This window comes from Diachasmimorpha longicaudata, chromosome 5 (assembly GCF_034640455.1).
Source record: "Diachasmimorpha longicaudata isolate KC_UGA_2023 chromosome 5, iyDiaLong2, whole genome shotgun sequence".
NCBI lineage: Eukaryota > Metazoa > Arthropoda > Insecta > Hymenoptera > Braconidae > Diachasmimorpha > Diachasmimorpha longicaudata.
The window spans coordinates 610,744-628,732 of NC_087229.1; the positions used below are offsets into that span (position 1 = coordinate 610,744).

General features: G+C 36.9%; 1 protein-coding gene across 1 annotated transcript; it reads left to right on the forward strand.

Annotated features, from left to right (window-relative positions):
• Positions 1-1,287: 1,287 nt before the first annotated feature.
• LOC135162285 (transcription factor egl-46-like) lies at positions 1,288-5,246 on the forward strand. The gene has a single exon (XM_064120552.1). The coding sequence runs from the start codon at positions 1,640-1,642 to the stop codon at positions 2,837-2,839; it is 1,200 nt and encodes a 399-aa protein (XP_063976622.1). The 5' UTR covers positions 1,288-1,639; the 3' UTR covers positions 2,840-5,246.
• Positions 5,247-17,989: the final 12,743 nt, after the last annotated feature.

A 17,989-nucleotide genomic window follows, 5' to 3' on the forward strand; every position in this document is an offset into this window, starting at 1 on the left:
AATTGAGCAATTGAGGAGACACGAAGAAAAACAAAATTTCACATTTCGTCATCGATGAAAAATTAATTGAAAACGACAGTATGAAGACATTTGAGTAAATTTCACAGAAATTTTCCTCGAAGAGCGAATAACATGTACTTTATTATTCATCCAAATTATTCAGCAGTTTTCGTCTCCCCGCATGAATGAAGAACGTTGTAATAATAGATAGGCACGACAATTTGAATATGATAGACTCAGGCGAGAGACAAAAGGCTCGAAAGACGTTTCTCCAATAATGCAAGTTTTTGTTGTAGCTACCCTCGTAAGCCATATGCCCTTTTTTCATGCATAAGATATAAAGTTGGACATTGGTTAACGCTCATGCATAATACCCGGGGATGATTACCCCCTGTGCGAAGTTTAATACAAAAATTTGCGTGTTTGAGTGGCGATAGGGAGAGTAGAAAATTTCTTTATCAGAAATAAAGTGTAGTTTTTCAAAGGAAGAATTCATATCTGCGTGAAGAATTAATGCAACTAATGGACTAAATTGATTTTTGGTATTCAACTGAAATTCTAACTGACATTTTTTTATTAAAAAATCTGTGAAGAAAATTTCGGAAATTAAAAACAAGCCTTTGGTTTAAGTAAAAGTATTCGATTGACTGACAAAAATAGGAAAAATGTTTGAATCTTTTAAATGGATTATGGAAAATGATATTTGAAAAATTCACGAAATTTCAAATAACTAGAGAACTTCCGAAATACTTTTTCTGAAAAATTGTTGTGTTTAAAAATCGCTGAAAAAATTTCAAGTCGATACCAAAAATAAAAACTGCGTAATTTCTCTAATAAAAAATGTTCGGTTGACGGGGGGGAAGTTCGGAAAAAATTTCATAACTTATCATCCCAACGGAAACAAGTGTTCAAATCCTAAGCATCCTCCCCCAATCGAAAAAACCCGAATGAAAAATTCCCAAAATGTTCCCTAAAATTCAAAATTCGCTGCAAAATCCATCAATTAAAAATGCTCAATCTATTAAATTAAAATAATGTACATAAAATATAAAATGAGTTTAGCGTGAATGACCCAACTCAGAGGTTCCAGCCCTTTAAATGAATAATTTTTTTTTAAATCCATCAAAATCTGTCTGTGGCATTCTCCAAAAATCAGTCCCCCTCCGTCGCCCCGTGGACCCGGTGCGCTGATAAAAATTCACGAGAAAAATCGTCGACATTCTTGGAACTATGGAGAACCTCTGGAGTGTCTCTACCACCCCTGTAAAATCACCCCCTAGACTCGTGGCATTGTCCGTCCAACTGCCTGAACCCCCAGCGCTCGATGGAGGTGGTACAACCAATGAAAATCCCCCCTCCAATCGTTGAAAGGCGGAGCTTGAAACTATACGTAAAGCACCCACAATGTTCTCCCAGCAAACGACGTCGAGCAATCGTCGGAGAGGGAGATCCGACCTAAAATTCTATTGCCACCCGGATCATTCAGTCGTTCAGTGGCTCCTGCATGGTGAAGACCTGCCGAGGAGCTAGCGAGTAGTGATAATAATGGGAGCATAACCACCCTCTCCCCGATTAAAAAAAAAAAAAAAAAAAGAAAAAAAAAATTCAAAATTTTTCGGTTCAAAAAAATCATCCTGAGATGCTGCACAGCACACTTCCCCGGGCATTTCTGCCGGCGCCAAGTCTGTGCTACCTCGGTGGATACTACGGTGACACGGTGCACCCCTACCCACCGGTAACGCGTTTCGTCCCCCTGGAGACGCCCTACACCTTCCCACACCAGGAGCTACCGAGACCAGTGAGCCCAAGTCCCCTGGACCTGTCGCTGAAGCCGTGCGCCTCAACGACACCTCAAACGAACGATGAATCCGAGACAATTGAGGTGGACGACGTCGAGGATTACCCGGAGAAGAGCTACCCCAGCCCCTGGGCCTTCGACTCACCGCGTCCCTACGTCTACGAGGACGCCCAACACGATGACAAGCATCACGCGCCAAAGTCACCACTCTACCCGGAGATCCCCCAGGAGTACCGGACCCCATCATCGAGTCCGGTGACACCTCCCAAGGCCCAGACATCGCCGCATCTTCGATCAATGCCGAATTATCAACAACAACTGCTGACACCGCAGCATCATCTCCAACTCCACGCACCAATGACACCACCCAGCACACCATCACCACCCCAGTGCCCTCGACGTCGGCCACGTGACGAGGATGAGACACCAGTAACACCAACATCATCAACATCAAAGTCCACGGTATTTGATAAAGGGCTCCAACGACCCAAGAAGAAACACGCGAGACGATTGAAATTCGACGAGGACACCAGCAGTCCAGTTTCTGGGACTGTCATCCTCGGTCCCGACGAGGCCGTTGTCACTGGTGACATCGATCCTGCTTTTAATATCGTCGAGGTGACCGAGGAGGCACGCGCTGAACTTGCGAAAATTGAGAATCGATTGGGCCCTTACCAGTGCAAATTGTGCCGTCATCTTCATGAAGATGCCTTCCAACTGGCCCAGCACAGGTGCTCGAGAATTGCTCATGTCGAGTACAGGTGTCCGGAGTGTGACAAACGATTCTCGTGTCCTGCTAATTTGGCGTCACACAGGCGATGGCATAAGCCGAGAATTCCAACAGGGGAGACTGGCGCGGGTGGGACCGCTGGGGAAATTCCCTGCGGCAAGTGCGAGGCCAAGTTCTCCAGGCAGGCGGCGTTGAGGAAGCACCTGGTGACGCAACATCCGGAGGCCAGCGGGGACAGTATGGATAGTGGATTGGGGGGGAAAATAGGGGGACCACTTGCTACCACTTCGGCTGCGGGGGACGTCGCCTGACACCAATTTCCGGCGAGACCTCTGCCACGGAGACCTGGCATCTACTGGAGATTTGGACTCGATCTGATGTAAGAGTCGTGGGGCTTCTTCGGCTTTCGATGTATGTGAGTGCACAATCAAAATGTTTTATGGGGTGAGCTGGGGAGTTTTTTTGAATTTTTTTTTTCACTGGAGGTTGGGGTCGCTCAATGTTTTATTGGGATAATTTTTGTTTATTTAAAAAAATTATTTTTCATTTGATTATTTCAAATTGTATTTTGCTGCATTGAAGGGTTTTAATTTGCTGTGGAGTAGTGAGGGGCTTCTGATGATTTTTTAAAATTTCGTTTCGTTGAAATCGAACGGAAGTGCAATTGAAAAAATTACTTTATTGAATTTTCGTTTGCCATTACAATCGACGGAGAATTCGATTTTATTTGTTTATTAATTTTTTCATTTTTAGTTCATTTTTTTAATTTTCAATTCTTTACCCAGCTCTAATATTTGAAAGTATCTAGTCCTTGTAACTATAAATTCTAGTCGTAAATAGTGATGGGCTCTAAAAATGAGACAAAATAAATTCTTCTGAATGTTGAACATTTCTACAAAAAATCGGAAATTCCAATAAATGCTGACTCATTAATAACATTATAAATTAATCAAAAAAATGACGAAAAATTTATTGGAATTCGCTGTGTCGACCCTGAGATAATGAATATAAAATGTGTCCCATTTAAGCTACGAAAATAAATTGATTGAAATTATGACGCGCAGGTCGTTCATTTAAATTTGATAATTAAAAATCGTAAGTAGTTTGTCTAGTCGTAAGAAATCGGATGCCAAAAAAAAAAGAATTATCTCGATGATTCGTTTGATGAGCTTTACAAATTGAATATATTTATTTTTCAAAATTAAAACATTTAAAATCTAGTCCTGTCTCTAGACGTGTGCTCATTTTTACGAATGCATATCATTAGAATTTCGATCTAAATGTGTCACTATACGATTACGATTACGATAATCTTATCTAATAGTTTAATAGTTAATCAGGATTTCTGAAACGTGGAACTCAAACTTCCCGACATACAGCTGAAGCATCAAAGATTCTTAGGCTAAATGAATAGAAATTACACTAAACGATTGTGGGCAATTGTCAAGAGATATTGGTAAAAAGTCTCACGTTAGCCACCGCCGAAATATATTTTATACTGAACAAAATGCGTGAATTTTTAGTTTCATTTTTTTATGATTTCCCCATTTTTTTCATTCCACCCGTGTTGAATGGAAGAGTATTGTCTAGTCCAAAGAACGTAGATTAAAAATCCAACCCAGTCGATGGATTGTGCTAATTAAACGTAGAATAAGATGATAATTTATGTCTATTGATAATATTCACATAAGTGTGTTCCACACCGGAAATCATTCACATTAATTCAGTTCAACTGATCTGTCAATCTAGTCTGTTTCCTAGTCAATAAATGAATATATTATCTATAGAAAAACTATAACAAAATGTTCAAATATGTGAAATCTAGTCGATGTGTAATTGAATAATTCACTAACGAAATAACGAAGAATTCCACATCAATTTTTAATTTTTTCGAATTGCGATGTGAGTTCGAAAACTAACAGTTTTACGAAAAAATGTGTGGATATCTTTTTTTAGCTCTTTAAATTTCCAACAAAAATGATTTTATATATTTTTGCGGTAGGACTGCTCGTTATCTCGATAAGTAAGAATAATTAAGAATTCATCAAACGAAAAATCTGTTTGATTTGGAAAGTTTCGTAATTTCGTAAATTGATTATTTATGTTAATAAATCAATGAAGGATGCGAGGGGATCAATGCAATGTTCAAGAACGTGTAAAGTAGCTGATTGATAAGATTATAATTATGATAAGAAGGCTGTAGCGCGCAAATAAATGATGTTCAAGTGAGTGCGAATCGATAGCTTTCAGAGAAGAAATTTGGGCGAAGAAAAATTTCTATAAAACTTAAATAAATAATGTAAAATTTCAATGACAATGCAGCAATCTTAATGAAGATATTGTAATTTTTTCCGGAAATTATATGATTTTTTATCGAAATAAAAAAAACATTCAAAATAATTGGAACTGAAATATTTCTTCGCCTGAAATATTTAATAATTAAGTCATAGAAAATAATACTGCGAGCTTATAGCGATATTTATAAATGTACAATATTGATTTACCTTGTTCAATCTGCACATCGTCGAAAATCTGTAAAAAAACCACAGCTGTAAATAAATGTACAAAACCTAATTTTCGATAATCGAAATCGAAAGTATTTTTTCCTTTAATTTGAATAGATAATATCCGCATTAATTTTCTTAATTTCGTATTAAATAGTTCTCCTGATATCGCATGTATCTGTACATCTGTATATACTACTGAATAAATGTGTTTTAAAATGAATTCAACGCCTATCATTTCATCCACAACCCCGGAGTAATCAATTCCTGACCCATAGAAATTTCTCCTTCTTCGTCACGAGGAGAAACCTAATATGAAGACGTTACAGAATGATTGTGTGGTTATTGTCAGGGGATAATACCATCACGGATTGATATTACTTCCACGTGTATTGAGGATCACAAAAGAAGGATTTCAGGGTAATCTCACTAGCAGTACCATTGTCGTGACATCATCCTTCAGCGGTAAATTTCTGTGCAATAATTTTTCTTGTGGACTGATCGAACACGTGGAACATTCACACGAAGAATTTGTTCCTTCAAAACTGATGAAAAACAGCAACATTAATGTGATTTTTTAAAACATTTCATTATCGTGGTTTTTCATTGATAAAAGTTGGCGATTTTTCAAACCTTTGTTTCGATTATTCAGTAACATCATGTGATATATAGAAATACTTTTATGTATTTTAATGTTTTTAAGAGAATATCATTACGTTCACATTTTTTTTATTAAACAACATGATACAAGAAGTGATTTTTGATCCCATAAATACGTATTTGTATGAGGTATAGTATGTACAATTATTCAATTTGAAGAACAAGTGAATTTTTTAATAAAAAAAAATGATAATTGGTAATACAATAATTTTACATCTTCCCTGGATTTCGAAATATTTACAACAAAACTGGTCAATAGTCAAAAATAACATTTCGTGTCACTATTTATTGTTAGCATTAAATATCAAAAATTAAAATGTGAATTTTAGGATTGAAAAAATTGAAAAAAAAATTTCATAAAATTTCAGAGGAAAGTAAACTACAAGTGATAATATTAAAAAACGAAGAAATATAAAATAATGAAAAATGAAGAATGATTTTGCATTGACAAAGGATCTGGTCAAGGGGCCAATATTCGAGAGTACGATTGTCGAAGCATCGGCTTCGTCTCCACAAAGATCTCGAGAATCAACTTATTTTTCTATAGGGTTTTGTATCCTCCAGTCCCACGGGAACGGCACTATCCTGAACGCCACTAAAAGAAGCAATTTTTCAATTTTTCTCATCCCCTCACAGGACTTTGTCATCTTCGCTTTGCTATTCTCCAGGAAAATGGAATTTTAGTCGAGTGCGAAGTCTCTTATTTTCACGTAAAAGTGTCGGCAGAATACAGATATTCTTGAACGTGATTTTTCCGGAGATGTAAAAAGCACTTTCAGGATTGAATTCCTGCGATCGGGATGAGATGACTGTTGGTTGATGGTGGCCGATGATTTTTTTTCTGACGCCGAGGTAAATAGGTGGCAATCAGGTAATTTGTTCCACCCCACAAAACTCGTCATTTGATCCCCTAAAAGTTTTCCAGGGGAGATTACTTTGTTTGCTCAGGCGGAATGGTCATGCTGTACAGACACAAATATTCAATAAAAATTACTATCATCTATTCTGTAATTGCGTGATCTCTGTAAACGTCGTTCAGGAATTTTTAGGAAATTGTTAAGGAATTTTTTCGTTGCGTTCACTAATTCTTATCTCAATTTGCTGGGAAAAATGACCAAATCGCGACTTCAATGTCGCTAATCATTTTCATAATTGGTAGACGTCCTTGAGTTCAATTGAAGAATTTGAAATTTATCAATTGGACTTTAAAGAAATCTGAGAAAGTGAATTTTCAAAGTAAAAAATTCGAGTAATTTTCCTCTGAAAATTCCTGAAAATTAACGAATTGGAAATTCAATATTTTTGTGCAATGAACGAATAAAAATTGATGATATAGAATTGATAAATTAGCACTCAGTAATCTTCAATTCTTTAGTGTAATTTTGATACTTTTAATTTATTAGTTTTCAATTTTTTATATAATTTTTAATGTGAATTACCAATTTTCTATTTAATTTAAATTTATTAATGTCAAAGGTGAAATTTATCGAAAAATTAAAATTAAAATTTTGTTTTATTTCCGTTGAGAAATCAAGAAAATTAAAAAATTTTAACAGCAACTCGTGAAAATCATTAAAAATCAAATATTAATTTTCTAAAATGCCAAAAAACAATATTGAGAAATCCCGACAACAATATATTTATGGACCGACAGTAGAAAATACGCTTCGAGAAGAGTTTAGTCCTCGAGAGATGAACAAATACAGGTTTTATCGTTTAGCAAACAGTTCAGAGTTCTTTATTCCATTGAGTAGATACAGCCGCTGACCAAAGTATCCCATGAATGTCCACCACTCACAACAAACATCTTGGGGGATAATAACTGTGAAAGCTTCAGGGGTGGACACGTTTCACACACGTGGTCAATGCGTTTCGTAGTATTTGAGGAGAGATAAATAAAAAATAAATAATCGCAAAGGTGGAATATTTGCGACAATTCCGCTCGCAAATTGATAGGTTGCAAAAAATCTACTACACCGTGAACAGTAGTTTAACTGTCAATATCTCTTCATTAAACGATATGATCCACTATATGATCCACGAGCATCCTCGAAAATGAGGATGTTTGAAAAACGAAAAATTATTACAACCATATTTGCTTTATTCATAATTTAACAGTAAATATTAACATTGAGACTAGTGAAATAATTATGCAACTTTCGACAACGGAATGAAGATTGGATCAAGCTCAATTGAGAATCGATGGAATGAAGGTAGATCGAGCCTAGATTCTCAAGATTGAAGCAAGCTTGGATGAAGTTCGAAAACTTACTAAGTGGCCAGGCGCGATCGACAATCCTCGATCAACCCTTCGAATCGCCCGATTATTCTCCAATAGTTAATTATAATTGAACTCCTTGAATCAGCCTTGGTCTGGTTAATGAAATTATGATTTATTCTATCCTGGGCCCTCCAGCCTGGAAGAACAAGACTCTTTCAAGATTGGATTGAGATTCGAGGGAGCATCTCCAATCCCGGATCTAGCTCCTTTTCATCGTCGCACAGAGAGAAAAGTCTGTGGACAATGACTGTACCCGGCACTGGAATCAAGGTGCAACATATGCTACAATACTGGAATATGTTTTATTCACACATAAAAATTCCTATCAATACCGTATATTTTGCAATAAATCTTGTAATTAATGATATGTCGCTTCGTAAATTTCACTAAACAGCACTATAAAATTTGACGGTGTGTCATCTTTTATTTGAGTTTAACTAAAAAATTCATAGGAATCTTTCAAAAATTCCTATCTAGAATAGTTTATTTTATTGGGCCTTCCTTCATTTTTTATTGTGCAATACAGCAATTTTTCGGCAACTTATCGTGATTAGTTAACGATGAGCGCCGAATGTAGCCGATTATTGCCAACGTTGGACTCCGTCATGGGAAATGTTGCATGAGACTTTCAATTTTTACACGGCAATTATATAAGTTTTCCTCAGCCGATAAAGAAATTTTACCAGGGGGCATAGTAATTTTTATTGAACTTGCAGTCTGCGCCGAGATTGTGCAGTAATTTTTATCGGAATCACACTATAAAAGTTGTCGGATTTTTCTTTCCGTGCAGAATAAACCTTTCTCATCCGGAGTCCCTTTCGCCGGACTCAAAATAAAGTTTAAAGTTAAAAAATTCTCGTAACTCAAAAAAACCAGCATTTTCCCCTCTTTGGTTGCTGCCTAATCACCTCTCAAAAATTCCTTTCCCACTCTCAAAAAAAAAAATTCCCCGCACCCCACTCACTACCCGACGCCGTCCAATGGCCATGCATCACCTCCGGAATGTCCCCCCTAACGTGATAGAAAAATACCATCCCCCGGCAAAACCCTACCATCAAAATCACATCTCCCCCCTCCCGTCCTCCTTCAATATCGCCAATATCAAAACCGTAATTACCGCCATGAATTCCCACCCGGGACTTTACTGATGAAATGAACCAGAGAATTAGAAAAAATATATTTCAATTCGCAACAAGGTCGGACGGGAGGGGGGTTTAGTATTCAACGGTGAGGATAAGACCGTAAAAAAAGTATCTTATACTCGATGTCCTCGGGTACGTTCATGGCATCTAATTCCCCAAGTTCTTTGATATTACGAATCTCTTCTTTATAGGGATTATCGAAAAAGAGAGATAGAGAGATAGAGAGAGAGTCATAAATACGTCGAGGGTAATCTTTGAACGACCATGAATGTATTAAATAATAGTAGTAACGGCTAATATTCCATAAAAAAATTAATTACTAATATAATCAATAATTTATTCTTTTTTTTGGAAAGATTGGAACTTTGTATTGGGATTATTGAGAGTGCTTGATATGTGTGGACAAAAATGAATGGTCCTGTTTGCAGTCCAACTCAGTTTGTTATAGTTTTTATAGTTTTTCTCCAAATAGTACCAAAATGTTTAGAATGTTTTTAATAAAAAGAACCAAAGAAGAAACAGAAAGGAATCAATGAACAAGGGCCTTTTGTCAAATGGGTCTAGAGTGTGAAATCTTTGGTCACTAAGAGTCAGTTGATCTCGAGACATCATACCAGAAAGATATACCTTCTGCGTGAGATAATAAATAATTAAGGTTTATAGTTAAATCGTTTTTATATTATTGAGACAATCCCTATCCATAATTCAATAGGGATAGAATCATTCTAATAATACTAATAATAATAATAATAATAATAATAATAATAATAATAATAATAATAATAATAATAATAATAATAATAATAATAATAATAATAATAATAATAATAATAATAATAATAATAATAATAATAATAATAACAACAACAATAATAATACTGAGACATTGTTGACGAGTTTCAATTTCCTTTGAGAACATCTTCAGGCGGAAATAAACATATCAAAATGAACACATACTTTTTGAAGGAGACATTTCACGATCTAGCGCTTCAACATATTGTAGATGGTGTAGAGGAGGGGTTACCTTCTCAACTGACTGACCATTTTGTATTTCCGGCTAGTTGAGCATCGCACAGCCACTGGGATATCGTCTTTCAGTTTCAACCCTCAAAGGAAACCGCAGGGCGCAATGCAAAAGCATTGGATACATTGTGTCTAATGATGTGGTTTTTAGGGACTTGTAAGATAGCATTCTACGACTGTCGGATTTTTTTTATAGTGATCGCTGTATTTATAGTTTTTTTTGGTTGAGACAAGAGTTATATGAGTGGGGGATTGAGAAAGTTGGGGAGAGGATATTTTGGAAATTAAATATGTGATTGGATTGGAGAAGAGGTATTGAAAATAGTGGTGAAGAGTTATAAAATTGGTTAATTAACATTTTTTTAAATTACAGAATTCATTTGCGAGAAATGTAGTATATAGTACGATATACATATATACTATATTTGCTATGTATTTCATTTCCATATATTCTATATAACGGGTGAATAAATAAACAATATCTAAAGGGGTCGTTTTAAAGGTTTATTCAATTTTCGTTTAATTAATAAATGTTTTTTAATTTAATAAAATAACAGCAATTATTATGGAGGGATGGGTTATGGGACACATGATTTGATGGATCAGTTAATGGACAGAACTCATATAATTCATTGAATGCGAAGGAATGATTTATAGTAGTGAAGTGGTAAAGCGAGATGTCACTTTTTACCGCTGACCAGTTTTTGATAAATATCGCGAGATCTACGGGAGATAGAAAATTTTTATCACAACCGTTTTTGTGGAGCGGATTAAGCCCTATACGAAATGTTATTACAAAAATTTCGCTAACTCTTTTAGATTCAGAGATATTCCTCTAAAACTCGACTCCGAAATAAGTCAACTTATCTCGGTTCACTCCTTCGCGACTGAGTTGGATTCAAGTTAATAAAAAATCCGTTTCATCTGTTGTTTATAAGCAAAGAAATCTGACAAAAAAATCATCTGTCTAAACTTCCGACTGTTCATTAACTCATCTCTGTCCCAAAATTAAGATTAAAATTTTTATTTCACCATGTTGAATCATGAGGAACAAAATGATTGAGAACACACTTTTTATAATTCAACACTAAACTGTAATATATTATTCAGACTCTACTTGTCAAGAGGACACTGTAAACTCTATGAAATCTTAGAAAAGACTGAAAACCAAATTGCTAGTCAGACCCCAATTCACCTCTACTTAGAGAGGGCAATAAATTTCACACCCCCTGAACCTTCACTGGTTTTGCGGAAATCCCTTTGGAAAAGTTCAGTAATAAAAAGTCCCAAGGAAAAGGCTCCGACGACAATTCATTTATAAAACATTTTCTCTAATCTTAAATATAATAACTCTAGAACGAGTGAATTTTGTATTCGGGGAAAACTCCAAAATTCAACACAGCAAGTTCGCGATGAAATTTCTCAAAATAACTGAATTGATATAAAAATTGCGAGTTTTCCCATTAAAAAAATTAAAATAATTATTTAACCCTTTCAACTTGATGTTTATCAATCCTCCAGAGAGAGAGAGAGAGAGAGAGAGAGAGAGAGGGGGGAGGCGTAGAGAAGGTCTAACTCGCCTGTTGAATAAGATAATTAATAATTTAGATAATGTAAGTTTGTATCTTCATTGAACCTTCGATTAAATTGTCACCGTATACTTTGATGAATTATCCCCGAATGGTCTGCACAAGGGGATGGTACAAGGCACGCAGTCATTCAATGATGCGTAATTACAGTAGCTATGTTGAGTAACGGCATAAACGTCCAGAAAGTTTCACCATGCGGAATGGAATGCTTTTATGAAATAGCAATGCGAGTTAATTGAGGCATTTCATATCTATCACCTTTGAACCCTTTCAATGGAGAACGAACAACGGAGGCGACCGAATGAGGGCATTGTCTGATGAAATTGAATTTCCGCAGCGCAATTTCATAGGATTTTACACATAATTCCTCCGATCAAAGTCATGCGTTATGCGGACGGAAAAATCTGGGACTAATTACGTTCACTTATCGCAGCTTATCTCCGAATGTAAGACAGATAGCCAAATTTGTGTCACGACGTTTTTCATAGAGCGAGTCCAGAGCTACAAGAAACCTTTTGACAAAAATTCTTCCAACTGTGTTGGGTTCCGAACCATTCTCCAAAAATGGGCTGTTACACGGAGAGTAACCAGTAGCAAAGTGGTAAAATGAGATGTGCTTGTCCTTGAGTCTGTTTTTGAGCGATATCTGTGAATCTCAGAGAGATAGCAAAATTTTTGTCATGACAATTGTTGCAGCTCTTCATTCCTTCTACAAAAAAGGTTTTGATAAAAAATTTTCTCTCTCCTTTAGATTTTGCGATATTCATCAAAAACTGGCCGATGCTCGAAAGTGGCTTATTTCGTTTTACCACTTTGAGATATTCAGTAAAAATTACGAAATTCCCAGTTCAGTAACTGATTACAACATCGAACGTCAAATTTGACGTGACAGTATCACACAGAGAGAAATATTCAGGAAAAATTGCATATAAGTTGTGTAATTCGCAAATGAGAATACCTAACCGATCAAAATTACGGAAGATCCAGTAAAAATTGTGGAACACTCCGTAAATAACGTAATTTTTTCGTTCAAATTTTCTATCGGACCTTTGTTCTCACTCAGGAGTTATGCAACTTTTACGTCATTTTTATTGAATTATTTTTCTCTGTACAAAATTTTTCATTGATGATGCAGATAAAAGTGACGCGCTGATAGATAAAAATAGCAGAATGTTCAGGAAAAATTCAACGAAAGTTCCGTAAAATGTTCGACAACTGGACTTCACTCCACAATTACGGCTCACTAAAGATACGTGATTTTTATTGAATATTTTCTCCGTGTAATAACAAATGGCAGGAATCGTTTGAGCGCTTCGCTGGTGATTTGGCCGATGTAAACGAGTCCGTCTTTTTCGGTGGAACTATTCGTGTTTCATGATAAGTCTTCAAGTTATACTGAGGAGTAATTGCACCATAAGGATCTATCGTAATATTGTACATGGTATGATGAACGGTCTCGTGAGTCAACTCTCGGCCCGTCCGACCTACACAACCCCTTTCTATCCATCGCGCCCTTTCCTACTACCCATTCGACTCTCTTCGCACTCATACCTTCGATTTCAAGGCAACTTGTTGCACGACCTTTTGCCTGACGACAATCGCACCCTCCATTTACAACTCAAGGAAGATGAATTTCATTGCGATAGTTGATTCGGCGTGAAGAGGAATTGATGAATTACACCAAGAGTAAGCTGAGTTGAAATGCTGACTGATAGACAAGGTGGAACTGTTCTGGTTACATCAAACGAGATTCAACTCTTACCTCGATTCGGTGTCTATACGGCCCAGGTAGGAAAAACCAAGGCTGACGATCGAAACAGGCCTGTACACGCCTTGCTTAGACAAGCCTGTGTATCAGAAGCCTGAAACAGGCCTGACCTCATCGTCAGAAACGGGCCTGAATCGAGGGCTAGTGATGATCCAATTCTTGAGGGTCATTTCAAACCTGGCTAGGGCTCTGAACTTTCAGGCTGAAATTATCAAGGCTTCACAAACGCTGAATCAATCCTCATTTTTCCCTGTCCATTAGTTATTTATTTTTTATTTATATTGATAAGTATTAACCCTTATGGATTATTTACAACAAGAATGAGCGATGCAAGGTACCTTATTCTCAAGATATGAGTGAAATTTCCCCGATTAAGAGATTGATTCCGGATTACCTTCTTAACAATAAAATAATGTATTTATTTTTCCGCTCTCTTGAATTCCGATGGTAAATTTTGCTAATAAATAAATTCCATCTCATTGGTATCATTACCGTCAATTATCTTTGGAAATGACAGCAGTCATAGACCCAAAATTCCTTCAAAGTGACTTTGCAATTGTTTCACATATTTTGCAGCTGTCCACTATTATAAATATTGGGCCAACATGTGTCAAACGACACTATGTGTGAACGAAGGTCAGGCTTAGATCAGCCTTAGAACGAGCCTGGCAGAACCCTCGTTAATAAGACTGTGGAGCCTTCATAAATCTTAATTTGGGCCTTATTCCAGCCATCGCAATTTGATTTTACTATGCTTCGTTCAGGCTTCTCCACAAGGCTTCAAACAGGCCTCGCGTTCCCAGCCTCAATTCAGGTTATCATTTGCAAGGCTGGATGAGGCCTTATCCACGTGTGAATCCCAAGCCTGAGTAAGCATTTGTGAGCCTTGTTTCAAGGCTTGATGAGCCCGGTTTCCATCGTCAATTCCTACCTGGGGGAGAGAATAATTCTTGAAAAATTACGTGTCTGTTCCGTATCTTTCAGGCATCCAAGCCTGGATCAATAGTGGAGGAGCATTGGAATGTAACGTGAGGCCTGGCCCAAGCTAACTTATTAAGGCTGGTCCAGGCCTTCGAACCAGCGCCCTTCCAGGCTCATATATTAAAAAATGCCTAGGGCTTATTCAAACAGTTTATAGTACTGAACATATCCAGATAAATTACAAACGAAACAGATACCTTGTGCCTTCGAAAACTTACTTTACACTTATGTCACAATATGGGATTAACAATTAGGCATAATACCATAGTACATTGCCACCCTTTGGTTTCACGTGTAACTAAAATCAGCATGCCGCCTAGTTAAAAAACAAATAAATTTCAGCGAGTTCGTCAGTCTGGGCCCAGGACTGGTCGAGAGGCTATGAACCAAGGCTGCATGACCCAGACGTTTCCCGGGCTTGGCACAAGCTTGGAGTCTAGCTTGGCGCAAGTTGCGGTGGAGTCTAGAATTACCAAGGCTTGGTCAGCCGGGCCTAAACCACGATTGGCCTGGGCGTGAAGTTTGGCGATTCCTACCTGGGGGACTGTTGATATTTTCAGTAAAATTTTCTTGTAAAATTATATCGAGATTAATCCTGATTCCCTTCCTACTTCTCAAGTGGGGTTTTAGTATTGGTCGAGTCTTGGTCCCAGTCTGATATGCCAAACGTCAATACTGACGAGCTACTGGCAAATTGAATGGTCGATCATTAGTCTGACGCTTGGGTGATAACGCCGGGCCAGAAATGGCAATCAATAATAGGTCAAGGATTGATATTTTACAAGACAACAAGTGGCCACGGTTTCTAATAGACTGCAGAGTCAATGCCAATTGTCCAACTGGTCATTGTTCATTTTCTAGATGAGGAATGTCCCTCCTGACGATGGAAGGAATCTTGATTCCATTGTTCACTCCTATACTGATCTAAGTTGAATCGTATATGTTCCTTCGAATCTCAATCCATCCTTGAAAGAGTCCTGTTCTGCCAGGCTAGAAGACCCAGGATAGAATAAATAAAATGAGCGCAATTATGGGACGCTGATGATTTAATTGCTCAGTGAATGAACAGGACTCGTATACTTCTAACTCATCGAATGCGAAGGGATAATTCACTATCAAAGTGCTAAAACCAGATGTCACGTTTAAACACTGACTAGTTTTTGATGAATATCGCGAGATCTAGAGGAAATAGCACAATTTGTATGAGAATCTTTTTTGTGGAGTGAATTGAGTATTACAAAAAATGTTATGACAAAAATATCGCTATCTCTCTTAGATCCGGGGATATTGCTTGATTTAATTGTCGAACCCAAGACTGATTGAAACTCACACGTAAATCGTCCATTCAGTCCTTATCATTATTAGGTTCATAAATAATGTACGTCAATGTACCCAATTATATTCCACTGAAATACTTCAAGAAGCTATCAATGATAATTAATTATTAGGGAATCATCAATTATTAGGCAAGTCGAAGGGTTGATCGAGAATTGCCGAAGTTCATCCAAGCTTGGTTCAACCTTGAGAAGCTCGATCCAATCTTCATTCCATGGTCCATTCAAACCTGTGTCACAGCACTATGAATACATATTCGACTACCTATTGTTCCTGAATAAAAAATGCGTGAATAAAAAGAAACTTCATTATGAAGTCGTTAGCATTCATTAGCAAAAACTTGTGGTAAAAAATCGATCGAAAATTTCACTAGTTAATTACCCCATTGCATTCCACTCTCATGATCAACCATCTGTAATAACTATTAACAACTCTCTCCGTGCAACAGGGAAAAAAAATCATAGAAAATCTCATGAACGAGTATAGGTCATCAGGTGACACGCAAATTAAAAACTCAGGTGTATAGTCAGCGAAATAAACGTTATATCGACGTTCCCGGTGCTTGTAATATGCATTACAAGGAGTACAGGGTTGCACAAGGAAAAAAAGGAGCACTTGGCAATGTGCGACATGAATACCAGTGTAAGCTTTGCGACTTACGTGTCTAACCTCCTGCAAGTGCTCATAGTAATATATTTAAGAGAACAGGCTGAGAGAGAGAGAGGGAGTTCGCCTCAATTATCCCGCACGGTAAAATGGTAATTCGTGGTCACTTCAGTGTGCGTGATAAAATTATTAACGTAAATACCACAGTGCATGCTTGCTAGATCGGTTTCGATTAGTATTTCCCATGTGCCTGATACCTTCATGATATCAGCCTGTTATTTACGAATTTATGAACAATTGTCGCTAATCTCAGAAGCTCCAGGTGCGTCTCCAATTTTAAAAAATCTGGCATAATCGCACGCGTATTGTGGGGTATGTGGTGAAAGACAATGGAATATGGAATTGTTTTTAAACAAACATTTAAACATTTGTAGTTCAATGAAATTACACAGCCAAAAAAAGAGCGCATGTTTTGGCTTTAAAAAGCATTTTGTAGTTTTTAGTTTCCCTTTGCAAAATTTTTAATTAGACTTTTTCCACTCGAAAATTGGAGTTTGTCCAGTTTCGTCAGTTCATGGATCATTTTCGTAAATTATTGAATAGTTAGATTAATTGTGACAATTTGTAGTTTTTAATTTCCGGAGAAATTGCCGGCGAAGTGATAAAAGGAGATAAGTGACGTTTGACTATTGAGTAGTTTTTCATAAATATCTCGAAATCTAGGAAAGCTAGCAAAATTTTCATTACAACCTTTTTTGTGGAGTGAATTAAGTGCTACGCCATATATTGGATGGATTGCATTGGAAATTATTGTCCAAAAACTAGACTCAGAGATAAGTCAACTTCCCTAGTTTTACCTCTTGGCTACTGAAATAATAATATAATTGTTGCAGCTAGTACAATTATTTAGTTTCCAGGAAAGGTAGGGTACAGAGATGAACAGATTTCTTATGGATATGGATAATTGGGGCAAAACGAGGTACCTTAGGATCAAGTCGAATAGAAATTTTAAATAGAAAAATAAATAAAAATATTATTTCAAAATTCTTGTATTTTTCTCTCTACGCGTTACGAACACTCGATGACATTTTCACATAAATTTTGATCGTGTAAAACTGTAAAAGTCCTTCGTCTCATTCCCTTAATGAGAATTCATTTGCATGTGCGTTTCACAAGTCGTCACGTCATTCTCGAATTCTTAGACTTTTGCATACACAAAACTGTAATTTTTCCCATGAATTTTTCTACGTCTCCCCATTACACATGTCACATACATTTATTAACCCAATTATTCCTTAAAATCGGGTTCCTCCATCTTGATTACTGGCGAGCATATGTGAGATTCTATCACTGAATATTTTTTTTCTCTTTTTATATCCAATTAAATACCACAGCCTGAGATTTTCTCGACTCACTCTATTCACAATGCACCTCGGGGATGCCCATCTGGCCAATACACGCCTGATTCGATAATGAAAATCTCCATAATCGAGCTATGAAAATACTCCCATGTGTCGGTATCACTAGTGGCATAAGGGATGACGGTGGGAAAGCGATGATTCGTAGGGGAGC